Below are 15,190 nucleotides of genomic sequence, written 5' to 3'. Positions count from 1 at the left end.
AGCGGCGCCGCGGCCGCCACGCCGCACGCGGGCCATGTTGACTGTTCGGCGGTGCGGCGCTCGGCCAATCAGAGCGCGCGGGCGGGGGGCGCGCGGGGTCGCGGGCGCGCGCGAGGCGAGCGCGTGATGCGGGGCGGGGCGGGGCCGAAGGGGACGGCGCGTGCCCGCGCCCTTAAAGTGACAGCAGCACCCCTTTCCTCCTCGGCTCCTGCAGCGGAAAGTTATCCCACTAACCCGCGGGAACCTCCTGGGCGGTGTGTGCCGGGCCCTGCTGTCTCTGCAGCAATATCAGCCCCGCAGGAGAACCGGGGCCTGTGACCCTGAGGCTCTGGGCCTGTCCCAAGCACCCACAGCAGTGTCATGTCACCCTATCGGCCCTTAATTGTCATCAGAAACCCTCAGCTCATTCTTCTGCCCCTGGGTAGAATTAGAGCAACTCCACCACCTCGCCCCTCTGACCTGTCCTCAGAAGGACAGAGCCATGACAACATTCCAGTTTGGTGGGCTATCCACCATGTCAGCAATGACATGAGATCCCTGCGTGTCTCAGGAACTGCCATTTGTCATTAAGATGATCCATGGTGGGAGAGGATCCAGGCAGTTTCTGAGGCACCGTGCCTGGCCCGGTGCTGCCTTACCGCTCCTCCGCAGCAAAGGCAGTCGTGGCAGTGCCCATCTTCGGCTCGGACACAATTCCCTGGTAGAGCAAGCCAGGAAAAGCCCACCATCAGCCCACGTTCTGTGTGCACGGCAGTCTGAAAGCACTGGGCAATTTCAGCACCAGGAGCCACTTCCAGAGTTTTAGTCATCTTTCACTCAGTTGGGAAAAAACCTCTAATCCTTTTCTCAGGTCAGGGAGCTCCCTTGTTCTAAAAGGTTTTCTCCAGGGCTGCAGCTTGGATTTCTGTAACAACTAGTGTTTGGAAGCAATGAGACCAATATTTTATAACAACTAGTCAATATATTAATGTTGGATTAAATAATTTACAGGAGGAATTTAAGTTACAGAAATAACCAAGGAATCTTTAATTATATACCAATACTCTAATTAAAAAATGAGATTTGAAAGAACTGCAGAAATGTTACAGCCAGTTGCACAAACAAGCAGATTTGGTGGGCCAGAGGACATGTTCAATGGAATATTCCCCTTCTTTACATGGCTTCCAGCTCCCTTTCCCTGTTTCTCTAAACAAGTCCTTTTTCTATCATCAGTAGTAAACAGCCTCCTTGTATTTCCAGCAATCCTTAATTTTGGGACAACCTTATTCATGGCAGGGACTTTTTAAGGTCACGTATGCATTCATGGTGGTGACTATGCTTGATTCTCAGTGTTCCAAGAAAGAGCATAATGAACTCTGAGAAAAGGGCTTATCTGAAGGTATTCCTACTCCACACTTCTGTGCTTGCTGCTGGCTCACAGCTATCAAGCATTCTTTTAAGATTTTTCTGTCAATCTCCATTTTTTTAAAAGCCACTCAGGTGCTGAGTACAACCTCCAAACTTTGTCTCCTACAAAGATGCAAGACAGGTGTGATATCTAGTTGCACCTTTCTGTGCTTGTATATTAAGGTAGACACACATTTCTCTCACACCTCTGGATTTTTAGTGCCTGTCTCCAAAGGCATTAAATCTCCCATGACTCATGAGGGATTTTTGCTGACTGCTGTCTAACCTCTTGTAGCACAGTGCTAGACTCCATGACTGTGGATAAAGCACAATCTGTGGAGTCATCTTGCTGTCAGGTGCTGCTCCCCTGCAGGGAGCTGCAAAGGGATATCTGCTGAATCACCCTGGCTCGATTTAAGCACACAGCCTCACATGCAAGAGCTTGGAGAACCAAGGAGGGAAGGGATTGTGCCAGAGCTGCCAAGCAGATGCACTTGACACTGGAGAGCAAGCTTAGGCTGAGATCTGTAAGTGGCATTAAAACTGTCTGTGTCTTCTGCCCTTGGGTGGGTATTAATGGAAACTGCTCTCACTGAGTGAGATGCCAGACATTCACAGACTCATCTGAGATATAAGATTTCCTCTGTCAATGACTTTTCCTGCAGGGGAGGAAGAAGTTTGATCATTGCTAAGCAGAGCCTTGGCCCTAAATAGCTGATGTGCTTCGTAATTAATGTGTTCTGTCTCAAAGCATGTTAAGTACTATGCATGTGGTACATATAGAAATTGCCTTGTGACATCAGAGTGGAGTAAAATTCCTTCCCATATTTGTGTGGTAGAAGTTGTGTAATAAAGAGGCAGCTAAAGTTGGTCCAACAACTACCACCAGCTGAGAATGCTTCAACTTACCTTCAACTTATTTTTCTACATTTTAAGCTATGCACTGTATGTGACAGCGAACTGCTTATTTGCTCACTTGAAATGTACCAGAGCCTCTGTGCAACAGAAGACAGCAAATAAAAATGTTGTTATAAACAGGTCAAAGAGTGAGTCATAAATGTAATCAGCACTCACCAGTTGAAAGTCTTTGAAAAGATTGGTGGCATCAAGCTCACACTGAACAATTCACAGATTTTTCTACCAGTATCTGAGCAAACTGAGTGATGGGAGGAATTTGTTCTCCTGAGTGGAGCAGTATTCACATTTGATGTTAATGGGAATTTTCACATCAGAAAGGCTGAAAGGCACACTCTGAGCAAGAGACAAACAAAATTTGCTTGCTGCCAAGTTTGGGCTTCAGCCAAGGGTGCAATTTAAAACAGAAACACCACTCTTTTATCTTCCCTTGCCATCTCTGAATAAATTCTTTCATAAGTGGGAAAAGAAAAGCTCCATGTTGTCTGAGCAAGATGAGGTCTCTGTTCCAGAAAATTTAAATATTTTAAAATTCTAAGATTTTGCAATGAGGATTTTCATAATTTTCATAATGCTTAGAAAATCATATTTCAGACTGGCTTCCCTGAGAGTGTGCATGCATACATGACCTTAAAAAAAAACCACACACACCCCCAACCCCCCCCCCCCCCCAAAAAAAAAAAGAAAAACCACCAAAAAATTAAAATACTGTGTAGTCTGTCCTCTTCCTTTTTCTGGCTGAGTGAGACAGATGACTAAGACACTGCAGACCATTGCTGTTGCAGTCCCTTCTCCTGCTTGCCAGGTCTCTCTCACAAAGCAAGTGCAGTGGAATCCATTTAAGTGCCACCTTGAGGGATTGCCAGGGAATAGGCATTGTCTGTGCAATTCAATAATCCCATAGATCAATTGGCACGCCCACACTGAGAAAGCCATCTAAAGCAGTGTGGATCCAAGCTTGGCTCCAGCATTCTTTGTTTGCCACCAAGTTTTCCTTCAGCAGGATTTTATGCATACTGAATTTAAAAAAATGTACTGAGGGAGGGAGGGAGGAAGCAGTGTGTGCATGTAGGAAGCACACAGAAAGACCGGAAAACAACCTTTGGAAAATGTGAGTCTGAAATGCTCCCAAGATCTCTACAAGGAGAGCTGTCCCAGAAACAAAATGAGGCATTTAGGAAAGAAAAAGGGCATTTAAAAAAAACCTATTTTTTTACATTGATATAGTAATGAAATTGGATTAGGTTCTACTAAAACAGGATTTTATCATGGAGATGTCATAAACTACAGTCCAGGACAGCCATGGATCAACAGCATTTTCTCCAAAGTTAAATACTAACTCACTTAAAGTAAGTGCTAACTCAGATCACCAAAAACAACTTCCATATTCAAATTCCTGGCATTATTTGACATTAAGTTGCAACTTCAGAAGCAGCATAGGCATGTCCCATCCTTTCAAAAATGTCCTGAGTGCACATGCATCTTCAGGGAGCATGCTGGGAAGAAAATGATGAGCTGATAATGCCAAAGGAATTTGGGATCTAAAATGTTGCAAAAAATGTAATTGAACCTTTCCTCTTCCCACACCAAAGGATGGAGAAGTTTCCCTAATGGCCATGGCTAGCTGCTTAGAGTATCATTGTGCAGTTTAAACATGCATTTATAAAAGTGAATAAAAATTAGCAGAATAATCAAATATTGAATGCAAAATTAATTAAATTAGCAATAGCAAGCTAAAGGAAAAGCTCTGTGAACCACATTTCAAAAAGATGGTTGTGGAATAAAAATAAGCTCAACAGTTTCCCCACTACACAAAGTTCACATACAAGTATTTCACAACAGATTTTATTTTCTGCACACAAAATGCATCTGCTTTACTGACCTTAACATTATGTATGTTTTCAAAGGCAAATACAGACAAATTGGAAAAAAACCCTACTAGACCTTTCTGTTACTCCAAATAATGTGTTCATTTCTCAGAAGGAGGAATATAAATATAAAAATATCAAGGAAAAGCAAAGATGTTTTAAGTCTTAATTAAGAAAAGGAACATAGCCCGATCACTGTAGCATGAGCCTAGGAGTTGAGGAAACAGAGGTGTCACAGCATGACTTTCTGCAAGTCACCTTGAGAATACTGAATGAATATAGTTCTGCAAATCAGACACTTGGCTGTTCCATGCAGCTGTGAAGTAGGTGAGATATTTTTTAAGATTTCATGAACTTTAGTTCATTTAGTAACTTCTGACAGTGAAATGCATTGTTAGGCAACAAAGAATTCTCCCTGCAGTATAGTGTGACCATACTACATCAGAAAGGCTTTTATCTCAGGGTTAAATCATCATGTTAAAAGCATCAGTCTTGACTACAGGGCAATGTCTAGCTGTTTTCCCCAATTGCAAATCAATCCACAAACTGTATATCAGTATGAAACCCTCTGTTAATTTCCCATGGCTCTGAACTGGTAATTAGGTACTGAGTACTTCGGGTAATCAGGTACTTTGGCAGGGCTCCTGTTTCCTTGAAGGGATAGCTCCAAGAACACACCACCTCTGCCATCAGCCCTTCATGTCTTTCCCACCTGTTTGTTCAATGCAGGTGCATTGCCTTGTACTTACCCACCTGACTGCAATTGCAGGTTGATGATCTGTTCCCTTTTTCAACAAAGGGACTGTTAACTTCTACTATGCAAAGTGTTCTGGATATACTTATGACAGTTTTTAATAACAGCAGCTAGAATAATTATCATAGTGGAACTACCCACTTTTCCTGCTTATGTAAAGATATTAAAGTCATCTGGAAAATACTGTTCTTACTGTGGGGCAAATTACTCAGCTCCCGTTTAGCAATAAATTTTTCTGACTGTAACATGGGGTATTAGATAGAGATCAGTAAGCAGGACAAATTAACCAAAGCCTGAACAGCTAGAATGAACAAGAATCCTTATGTGGATCTGCTGACTGAGCAGCACCTTCACAAACAGAACTGGCAACCACATTTGCTATCATTGAGAAGAAACTTTTTTTTTTTAATGATGGATTTTTATTACATTTCCAGATGACATTATTAACCCACGTAAACAGGAATTTTACTTTGCACATAATAGAAAGTGTAAACAGAAATCTGAGCATCAGTATATGCTCACTTCTTCAATGGGAACCCAGCACTCGCCTTCTAAATAAAAAGTCCTGTTGTTTTCAATTTGCACTTCCATTCTGAACCATCTGTAGATACTCCTTGTGTAGCTTTTCTTGGGTTTCATAAAGTTTCTTTAGCTTCTTAATTTGTCCTTTGCTAAGTTCTTTGCCTTCGGTATCATGGGTGGGAAATCCCTGAAATATATTTAAAAAAAAAAAAAGAGTATTTAAGATAAGTTCTTGGACTACTTTTGTTCTCTATGGAATCATGCTTTAATAAGATAGGGAGATAATGTCATAATGACAGGCTGTCAGGAAGGGGTGTATCTTGGCTAATTTTAGGCACCTAGAACTTTGACAGCTAACTTTGACTATTTCTGAATGCTCCTTTCCTCGCAAAACAAGAGGCATAAGGGTGTATTTATCTTCTGTCCTGAACCACATAAGGGAAGCTTAGACCACTAACTTCTAGATGGTTTTAGTTAGGAGAATAATGACTGATTTCTAACAGATAGGTAAAATAATCTTTTAATCATACTGGTAGATTGAATCCAAGGCTTGTTGAATTCAATCTACCAGTAAAGCAAAAGCAGCAAGATATTTATATTCTTGATGGAGAAAGTATGATCAGCATTTTTATGGACATTCTCCTTGGCTTGCAGGGGTATTTTCCAGTATTTATCCTCTCCATTCTGACTTGTCCCCCAACTTGAATTTGTGTAGGTAAAGAGGAGAGGCAGAAGCAGGATCAATGATCCAAATCAAGTAGAAGTGAAGAAACAGTGCTTTATGTTTTCCAAGTAACCCTTTTATCCCCAAGGGGAGAAATCAAGAGCAAAGTTATGCATACAGCCCCTTCAGAGAGCCTTTGCCAGGAGAGAGCAAAACACTGGGCACAAGGGAACAGGAAACATAGGACTTCTCCAAAAATATCAGTTCTGGAAGAGTTGGGGAGTTTGTACTTGCAAATGAATACCCTGCCTTGCACCAGGGTAGTAAATCTGTGAATGAACATCATACACATTCCTACCCACAATATGTATTTTGCTTTGCAGTAAGGGGAGCCAAAGGAAATGTACAATCAATGTACAAAGGAGCGTAGAAGGAAAATACCCTTGAAATGATGGCTAACAGAGACCTTGCTCCCCAGTGAACAATAAAATTCATACATCACCTTTTCCTTTTCTCCTTCCCTCCTCTTGCTACATTAATAGCACTGCCCTGGAGGTTTGGAACAAGATTGCTATAGACATATACAAATAAGTATGCACAACTGGGGGAGGAAAACCCCTCCCTACATGAAGAGAAGTCTCTTACATTTTCATCAAACATGGAATATTTGTCAAGTTCTAATTTAAACATTTCATGTGGTGGAATCTTCATTTTTTCCAGTTTTGCTGCCTGTAATATAAAACATGCATTAACATCACAGGTAATTACTGACAACCTGTCACATATGTAAAAGGAAAAGTATATTATAATTTCAAAATCAAGGAGCATTCAATTCATAATTGTTTATTATGTGAAAAGAAAATTGAAATTAGGAACAACTCTGTGGGTCTTAGCTGTGCTTCTCTGGAGTAAAACCATTTTAAACCTGTAGAGAAACAGTTTATAAAAGAGATGCATTGCAGAAACTCAAAATAATTTGTTTATATACTCCAAAAACTACATCTGAGTCTTGCTAACTTGGTTCTTTAGTCCACACAAAGTGAATAGCTGCAATCATAAAGCATATTCAGCAATTAACTCACTGCAAAGGGGAACCACCTTTATCAAGTTTCTTGCTGACGAGCTAAGGTTTTAGTGCAGGTCACAGAAGAATCAGATGCAGTAACTGCACTGAAAACAAACTGAACTCTCCCTTATCTGTAAACAAGCACATCTCAGAATCTTTTCCATGTAGTTTTTGCCCTATGCAAGGGAATCACCTTTTTGAAAAAATGAAAAAAGATACTTGGAATTTGTGCATGATAAATGCTATTTATCTTATTTTATCTTTGTATGTGGTGCTCTCTAAAGGTTTTCTTCCTCTTTTAACACATGAATGTATTTCCTGTACTGTTAAAGTCATCAGCATGGCAAACAATATTTTTTCTTATGAGTTCATCTCCTCTGTCTACTCCCCATCCAAAGACCAAAACCTTTGAGCTATCTGAATTTCAACCACAGAGATAAAACATTTCTCTGCTCGATCATAAGGAACAGGGGATTTCTTACAGAGAAAAAAAAAAGAGAAAAATAAACCCTTGCACATATACCTCTGATATTAGAAAGGGAATCAAATAATAAATGACACAAGCAAAATCTTCTCTAACACTAACAAGCATGTAAGATGCTACTTTGTCAATTAGGTAATACTGTTTATAGACTGAAATTTAAGTGCTACAAGTTCTTCTGTAATGAGTTTTTGCAGGCTTTAGTTGTGTTTTCAAAAATGGCTTCTCTATCAGAATTGAAATTCCAAGCCTGACCTGCAAGCCAGAGGCATTCTGAGCAGGAAATTGTAAACAAAAAAAAAAGAAATGGAGACCTGGTTAAGGCTGGGCAGAGAGCCTGTGTTCTAATGGTCTTTCCTGCACATGACTACTGCTGCCTACACTTTCCTTCAAAATGAGGTTACTTACTTCCTGCTGTTGTTTTTTCCTGGCTGCTTCTTCTTTCTTCCTTTTTTTCTCTTCTTCTATCTGTAAGAGGCAGTGTTGGTGAGTAAAAGGTAATGCACTATTCCATTTGGTTGTTTCTAGCCAGCTCCCCTGGATATCTAATTACAGACAGAACTGGCAGCATGACCTGCAGCAAACCCACCATGCCTTACAATTAGGATTGTCTGATACTTCCCGCTGTATGACTTTGATTTCATTTGCTTTTATTCACAGTTAAACCAGTTCTAACTGTTCAGAATGCATTTTCCATGCAAAATGGATACCTATAATAGAATACCTAAAATAAATCGTCCTATCATTTTAGGGGGAAAACTGTTTTACCAATGACTGTTAAAAAAGACGGTATTTCAATGATATTTTAAGCTCTTGCCTCAAACTGTGAAGATATCACAGTTCCTCAAGCAGCAGTTGTATCACTTGATGTTCCTAGGGAAACAACTATCCAAATTTAGCCAGCTTGCTAAAAATCCCATCTTGCACTTGCCTGGGAGAGACCTGTCATTTCTCTAAGGGTTCTGCCAGAACTGAACATAATGCTGTTTCCAGGGAAAAGGGACTCTGGCTGCAGCTCCTACCCAGCAGCTATAAACAAACTGCCTTCAAATGTCACTCTGATGAAAACATCTGGATTTGACTAAAATGACTTCTCCCTTTTCTAAAAAACATCAGCACGGAAGGAGAAATGTTGGAAAGTCTTTCAAACATTTCTAGTCATGATAGAATTTTATTATTTGGTAAAATTGAAGAGGGACATATGAAGTGTTACTTTTAAATATTACAAAGTCAAATATTAATGCCAGGAAGTGCCAAAAGCAGGGGATCTGTACAGACCTTGTGCATGTGAATTCAAATTCACAAGCTTTAGAGAGCAACATGAATTCTTGCCCCCACATCCTGAATATCTCACTAATCCATACTATATTAATTAAGATTTAGCCAGTACATTTTTTCCTCACATATCAGATGATTATAGACTAGTTCTATGGAAAATGTTGACTTCATTTGTACAAACAAAAGAAGTCTGAATTAGCATGTCATTAGAACTGTTCTTCCAGAGAGATAAGACAGTTTGAATGCGATACTGAACATCCCTTAGTTACATGAAGACCTTAAAAAGCAATAAAATAAAAAAATCTTTAAGGTATTCACTAGGTCCCACACAAAGTTTTCTAGAAGCTGTTTTTAAAAATTCTTTTTCTCCAACACACTTAAATTTTTTGTATCAATTCTCTTATGTCATCTTCCTTGTTGCTAGTTTGCTATGATTTTTCTTATGAATTATCAAAGAAATGTAAAAATATCCATAGCTTACACATTACTTTAAATTTTAAAAATACAGGATGCTCAAAATAATTACCTTTTTCTTTTCTTCTCTTTCTTTCAATAATGTGTCCTTATCCACTAATTTAACCACGGTTGGAAGTCCTAAAGAAGCAAAAAGAGATGGATTAATTTCTTGATTAGCTGAAGATAAATGTGTTCACCCTGTGATAATTGCTTTATTTTTGCATGCTAAATGCAAATACAACTCAGTGGCTACTCAAAAGTGACTAAGAAATTAGGTGCTATACAAAAGGTGAAAAATATTGCAATGCTTTTTTTTTTTTCTGTACATGTATTCCAATATACAGTTCTTTAATATATATTCATATATATACACCATTATATATGATACATATTATGTGCCATTATATATAGTACATATGAAATATATACACTCACACATATATGCATATATATATATTTATCTATTTTTATATATATGGTGCACATATGATATGCCATAGCTCTGCAACACTTGAGTTTACTGAATTATTCTAAATTTGTTTTCCCACTTCTCAGGAAAACATCAGGATTATAAAAACAGCTCCTACAAAGTTTCAAGAGATAACTGGGTACCTTCATGATCTTCAAATCGAACTCCAAGTTCAGGCAGGATGTCATCCCGAAGAGCATCACTCAACTGCAGCACTTCAGTTACTACAGAGCATGAAAAATACTTTTAGTGAAGTAAGATTTGGCCTAAGTATAGTTTTGTACAGCTACATAGTTACTTAAGTTCAATTAAGAAATTGCTACTCTCACACAGAGAGAGAAAGGTCTTTTCTTTTAAAGTGATAACTAAGTCCTGCCTAATTTCAGCCACACAGAGAAGCAGCATGTTTCTTTGCAGGGACTTGAAAAGCTTAATTGTCTTCCAAGATACCCTCACTGCTCCTGAAGGGGAACAGAAAGAAAATCCAAGGCAATTCAGAAATGATGCCACAATTCTGCCAGGGTATGGTGGAAGGGTATATGACTCAGGAAGATCCTAATGGTTGCTACAGGATGTGCAGTAAGAAAGGTTAAAAACCTAATTTTAGAAAATCACAAATTAACATATCCTGTGCTAAATCTAACAGTGCCCTTTGAAGGACTATGATTTTGTTGATTTGTCAGAGGAACTGTAATCCCAACACCCTCTTTTTATTTCAAGCAATCTATTTACAGCAGAAGACAGAATTTTGGTTTGGCTTTCTGCATGGTGACCAGGACATCATGGCTAATATTTTTTTTCCCCTTGCAAACTTACCAAAGAGCCTTTGATGACAGCAAAGAGTTAAAAACTTAAGATTTAGCTGAAATAGATGCTATTTTAAGGGGAATACAAATCTTCATACAAGATAATTTTTTGGATAAGAAATTGTATCAGTTGAGAAGCAGGAGAATAGTTAAGAGGGCCTAAATTCATCAAAGAGACCCAGTATGCTGCTGTTGTGAATTCAGTGGCATTTTTCATAGGTAGTCTGGTATTTGGGAAGAACACTTAGCAAGTATAACAAGACAGATACTTGGGTTAGATGTGCTTATAATGAACAGGTGTTTTCCCTTTCAGCAATTCTTAGCTGGTTAAACCCAAGAAGGACTCAGGGTCTCAAAGTTATTATCTCAGGCAGTGGAAGTTTCCATCCAGGCAGCTTCCTTAACACTGCACATTCTGGTAGATACAAGTACCATCCCTGAGCCTTCATCTCTTCCACAGCTCTCAGAGAGCTGCAAGTGAACAGCACTGACTATCCTAAAACCATAAGAAAGAACACCCTGTTTCAGTGCATGGCTGTGTTCTGTGGCTCTCTTTGCACAGGAAACCACAGCAGTGTACAGAACCTCCTCTGTCTGCTGTAAACAGAGTCGTTGTTTCTCCTGATCCACAGCAGTTACACACAGTGAACCACAGTCATGTTTGATGCAACTCTAAATCAGCCATTAAGATAAACCAGGGATCAGATTCCCTCACTGGCTGTTGATACTAAAAGGTGTTGGCTCTATCAAGACTGTATCAGAAACACCTACTGCTTATTCTGCAAAACAGCATCTGCACAGTTACAGATGTTCACTTACCTAAAATCATGAATAACTGAAAGCTGAAGAAGAAGATTTCTCCATCAAGGAGAAATGTGTAATGAAACATATTATTTTTGAGAGGACACATGCTCTGATCAATCCTGTCGTGCAGAGGAGTCAACACCATGCTTCTTAAGGCTGAGATGTGCCTGTTCTTTGCATGTGGCACCTCCAGAGCAAGTATGTTTAGGACTGGGTAGGGGGTTGTTTGTGGGCTGCCTCAGGACATAAGGAGGCTCTCACTGAGCACAGTGACCATGAAACCAGTGGGACAAATGCCTTATCACCAGTGCCCACCAACACCCCAGCAGATGGACATTCCTTGGGCCTGTGACTATTCCCCAGACCTCTTCACATTTTCTGTGAATTTCCAAAGAAAAGCCAAAGAGCATCAGATGTGAAACAGATGCTGAGATGCTGTGAATCAGAACACTGTGATGGGAAGGAAAAAGAGGAGCTTGAAAAGCACCTAGAGAACGCTGGATTGTAAAGACTGGCAGCAAAATACAAGAGCAGGCAATGCTACAATGAGAGAGTTTGTCCCAGCTCTGGTCAACTCCTAACATATTTGGAAGAGGGCAGAAGGTGCAGAGGGCACTGTGAGAATTATTAAGTCCACATTTGAATGCTACCCATTCTGGATGATGGTAACATTTTTGCAGAGTATATGTATTTTGATTATTACTAAAAACCAAAGCTTTAAAAATGGCTATTCTGTGAAATGTTTTGTAGATACATTTTGAAAGTGCATGGGTGGGAAAATTTGTAATACTCTACAGGTTTTACAGAGCCACATGCTTTTTATTTAACATCTGAGAATACTTAAAGCAATACTGATTGTTTTAAATAGTATCTAACACAACCCTGCCAGCAACAGGCTATGATGGGGAAACTCCCTTTGCCTACAGCCATACAGAGGCTATATCCCAAGCCACTAATCAGAACAACTTTTACAGTAATTTAATGCTTCCTGCAAGCAAGAATTTAATGGGTAAAGGGAAAGAAATCTGTAGTATGTCAGTGCAGGTCCTGCCAACCACCACTCAGCTTCCATATATCAAATAGTTTAAAAGAAAGGTGCCTCCCTGGTCAAATTGCTGAGTGCTCCATACCCCAACCAAGCAGCCACTAGATCCAGTTTGATTCTCACTGTCCAGTGTATTTCAGGCAAAAAATCACTGCCTTCCAAGTAGGAAATTCAAGTGCCAGTAAGCACTTGAGCCAAGTGTGTTCTAAAAATGATCCCTGTGATATTTAAACCTTACCACTGCTAGAAGCAGTGATCAATTTAGCTCAACCATCATAAATCAAGGGGAAAAAAAAGCTTCATAAAAAGAAATATGTTAAATACCAAAAGACTAAAGCTCACATTTTTGGCTGAGGATATACACACAAACACGCAAACCTCTTAAATTAATTCAAGTTACAGAAAATATTTACTATTGGAACTTATTACTAAGCCTGTTACTCAGCATCAATTAGGCTTATAAGAGTTTGACAATAATAACAGAGTAGTTACATTAGCAAATTCAGTTTTGTGCTTTTGATGGAAACTTATCAGCTCTGGAAGAACTCAAAAGAGTAGCAGAATGAGAGTCCAGAGTCTTTTCCAGCTGAATAGGTTACCAGACACCACAAGTAATTTTATGTTTCTGGGTAATATATGTGTTACTTGTATGTTTTATGTATAAAAAAATGACCTGTTTTGCCTTCAAGTACAAATTCCAGTGTCAAAGTTTTAGGAAAACAAGAGTAAAACACATGTTAAAGACATGCAAAATTCCACAGGGAACAGCAGAAAATAGTAAGAGCTCCTCCATTAGGAAATATCAATAAAATCAAAGAATGCTTAATGGAACAACCTTTTTAACTCTATAGTTCTGCTGCCAACACACACAACATGATCAAAGATTTTCAGAGGGATTAAAAAAGGCACCTGAAACTTCTAGCAAACTCCCAGATGAATTCTCCAAGGAGAACACTCAATTACCATCAGGGGAGCTACAATTCCAACTATGCTAACAAATAATAGTGAACATCTCAGGCTCTGAGATGTTCAGACACTCAGATAGTGTCTGCACTTAAATGCAGACACTATTATTGTGTAGCAATCTACACTTTTAAGAAAATGCAAGCTCCCCAGGGAAGAGATCATGGGTACTTTCCTACCTAGAAAGAAGGGAGCACCCCAACCTAGAAAAACAGCAGCTATACCTCATCATTCCAGAACTTTTAGATTCTTCAGGATATGGAAATTAGTCTAGCAGCCTAAAAAGATTCCCAGATTAAAGAGACAGGCAGCAGAGATGCAAAAATTCAAAGGAGCTCTGATTTAAAGATGCCTTACTTTTACTCTCTAAGCAAGGAGAGACTATCAGCTGCCTCACACCCACACCTCCAGCCTCTCCCCAGTTTGGTTCCTATGACCTCCAAGTCTGATGTGCAGGAAAAAGTACAGGAAAGTACAGAAAAGTCTCATGTACAGGAAAAAGTGAACTCACCTTTCTTCTCTCTGGCGATCTGTCGCACTCCTTCTCTGAACTCAGAAAGGACTTGGAGGTATGGCATCACTGTAGACTCAATCTAGAGGATCATTATTTCCACAGTTAGCTCATCATCATTTAGATATAAGACATGTCCCTACCCACTTCATATTTATGTGCTGTTGGATGGAACTTGACCCTCAGGGCAGATCTGTATCAATAAAAGTTGTCATTGCTCTATTGATGTCAAAGGATAGATGAAAATTTGCATTAGCTGTCAATTTTACTTTTGTGCAGATAAAATCAGCTTGTCAAGTTCAGCCTCTCCATTCCTTTTTCACTTCCTTTCAGTTAGATCCATCACCTCCACAGGGTTATGTCACAATCCAGCTAACTATAATGCAGTGCAGAGATAAAAACAGCCCTCAGATGAATTTGCTCCTTCATGTGCTGTCTTAGCAGATAATACCATGTCAAACACATATTAGAACCAATTCTCATTAGAACCTAGATCTGTACCTGAGATTTTAGCTTTGCTAATTGCATAGACAATGTAATTCTCTATATTCCTCATACAACTCCCTCTCCCACAAAAAGTGGGGAAAGATTACTGTTGAATTATTTCAGGTGTAAGTAAACACTAAATCTCAGAGAAAAGGTCCTAAAAGTCTGGTCTCAATGGCAGTGAATAGCAGCAGCAAGCAGTTAGTGAACAGCTACAAAAACAACTACAGATCGGCTACAAAAACAACTACAGATCAGTGTCTGTCAACACTTCTCTGGAATCCCAAGAGGAAAAGTCAGGCCCTTGGGGGAAAGCCTAAATTTAAAGTTTAATTACTTTGGAGGATGGGGAAGAGAAAAAAAATTACCAACTTTTGTCTCCTCTACAATTCCCACACATCTTTCCTGTCTGTTTAATCTCCATGACAAATTTCTGTGCAATTAAGGGACAAGATAGTCTGTAATGATGTAAAAGTGCCCCTATGAAAAGAACCAAGGAGTTCTGTTAAAACCTTTTATAAATGTGAACACTGCAATCAGTTTCATAATCAGATCCAGTGGTGACAAGTCTGGCCCAAGAAACAGACTGGAAAGGGAGGAACAGTCACATCTCCACTCCCCCACTGGAAATACCTCTTCATGGAAATAAAGGGGTATGGGGAAAGCAGGCACTGTCACTACTTTATCACTCATTTCAAGATGAAAGATTTTTATTT

The 15,190-nt window shown here is 39.5% G+C and overlaps 1 protein-coding gene across 3 annotated transcripts in view; it reads right to left on the bottom strand.

Annotated features, from left to right (window-relative positions):
- Nucleotides 1-4,130: 4,130 nt before the first annotated feature.
- CARS1 (cysteinyl-tRNA synthetase 1) overlaps nt 4,131-15,190 on the bottom strand; it is a 33,404-nt gene continuing 22,344 nt past the window's right edge. For 2 of the 3 annotated variants that reach the window (XM_059849022.1, XM_059849021.1), the window contains 6 exons: nt 13,989-14,070; nt 10,003-10,083; nt 9,461-9,528; nt 8,065-8,124; nt 6,755-6,838; nt 4,131-5,632 (listed from right to left, as the gene is read on the bottom strand). In XM_059849022.1, coding sequence (XP_059705005.1) covers nt 5,498-5,632; nt 6,755-6,838; nt 8,065-8,124; nt 9,461-9,528; nt 10,003-10,083; nt 13,989-14,070 — 510 coding nt within the window. In that variant the 3' untranslated portion in view covers nt 4,131-5,497. The remainder of the gene's footprint in view (nt 5,633-6,754; nt 6,839-8,064; nt 8,125-9,460; nt 9,529-10,002; nt 10,084-13,988; nt 14,071-15,190) is intronic. The other variant, XM_059849020.1, reaches the window with a different exon arrangement.

Source organism: Haemorhous mexicanus, chromosome 6 (genome assembly GCF_027477595.1).
Source record: "Haemorhous mexicanus isolate bHaeMex1 chromosome 6, bHaeMex1.pri, whole genome shotgun sequence".
NCBI lineage: Eukaryota > Metazoa > Chordata > Aves > Passeriformes > Fringillidae > Haemorhous > Haemorhous mexicanus.
This window is presented reverse-complemented; position numbering and strand designations above follow the sequence as displayed.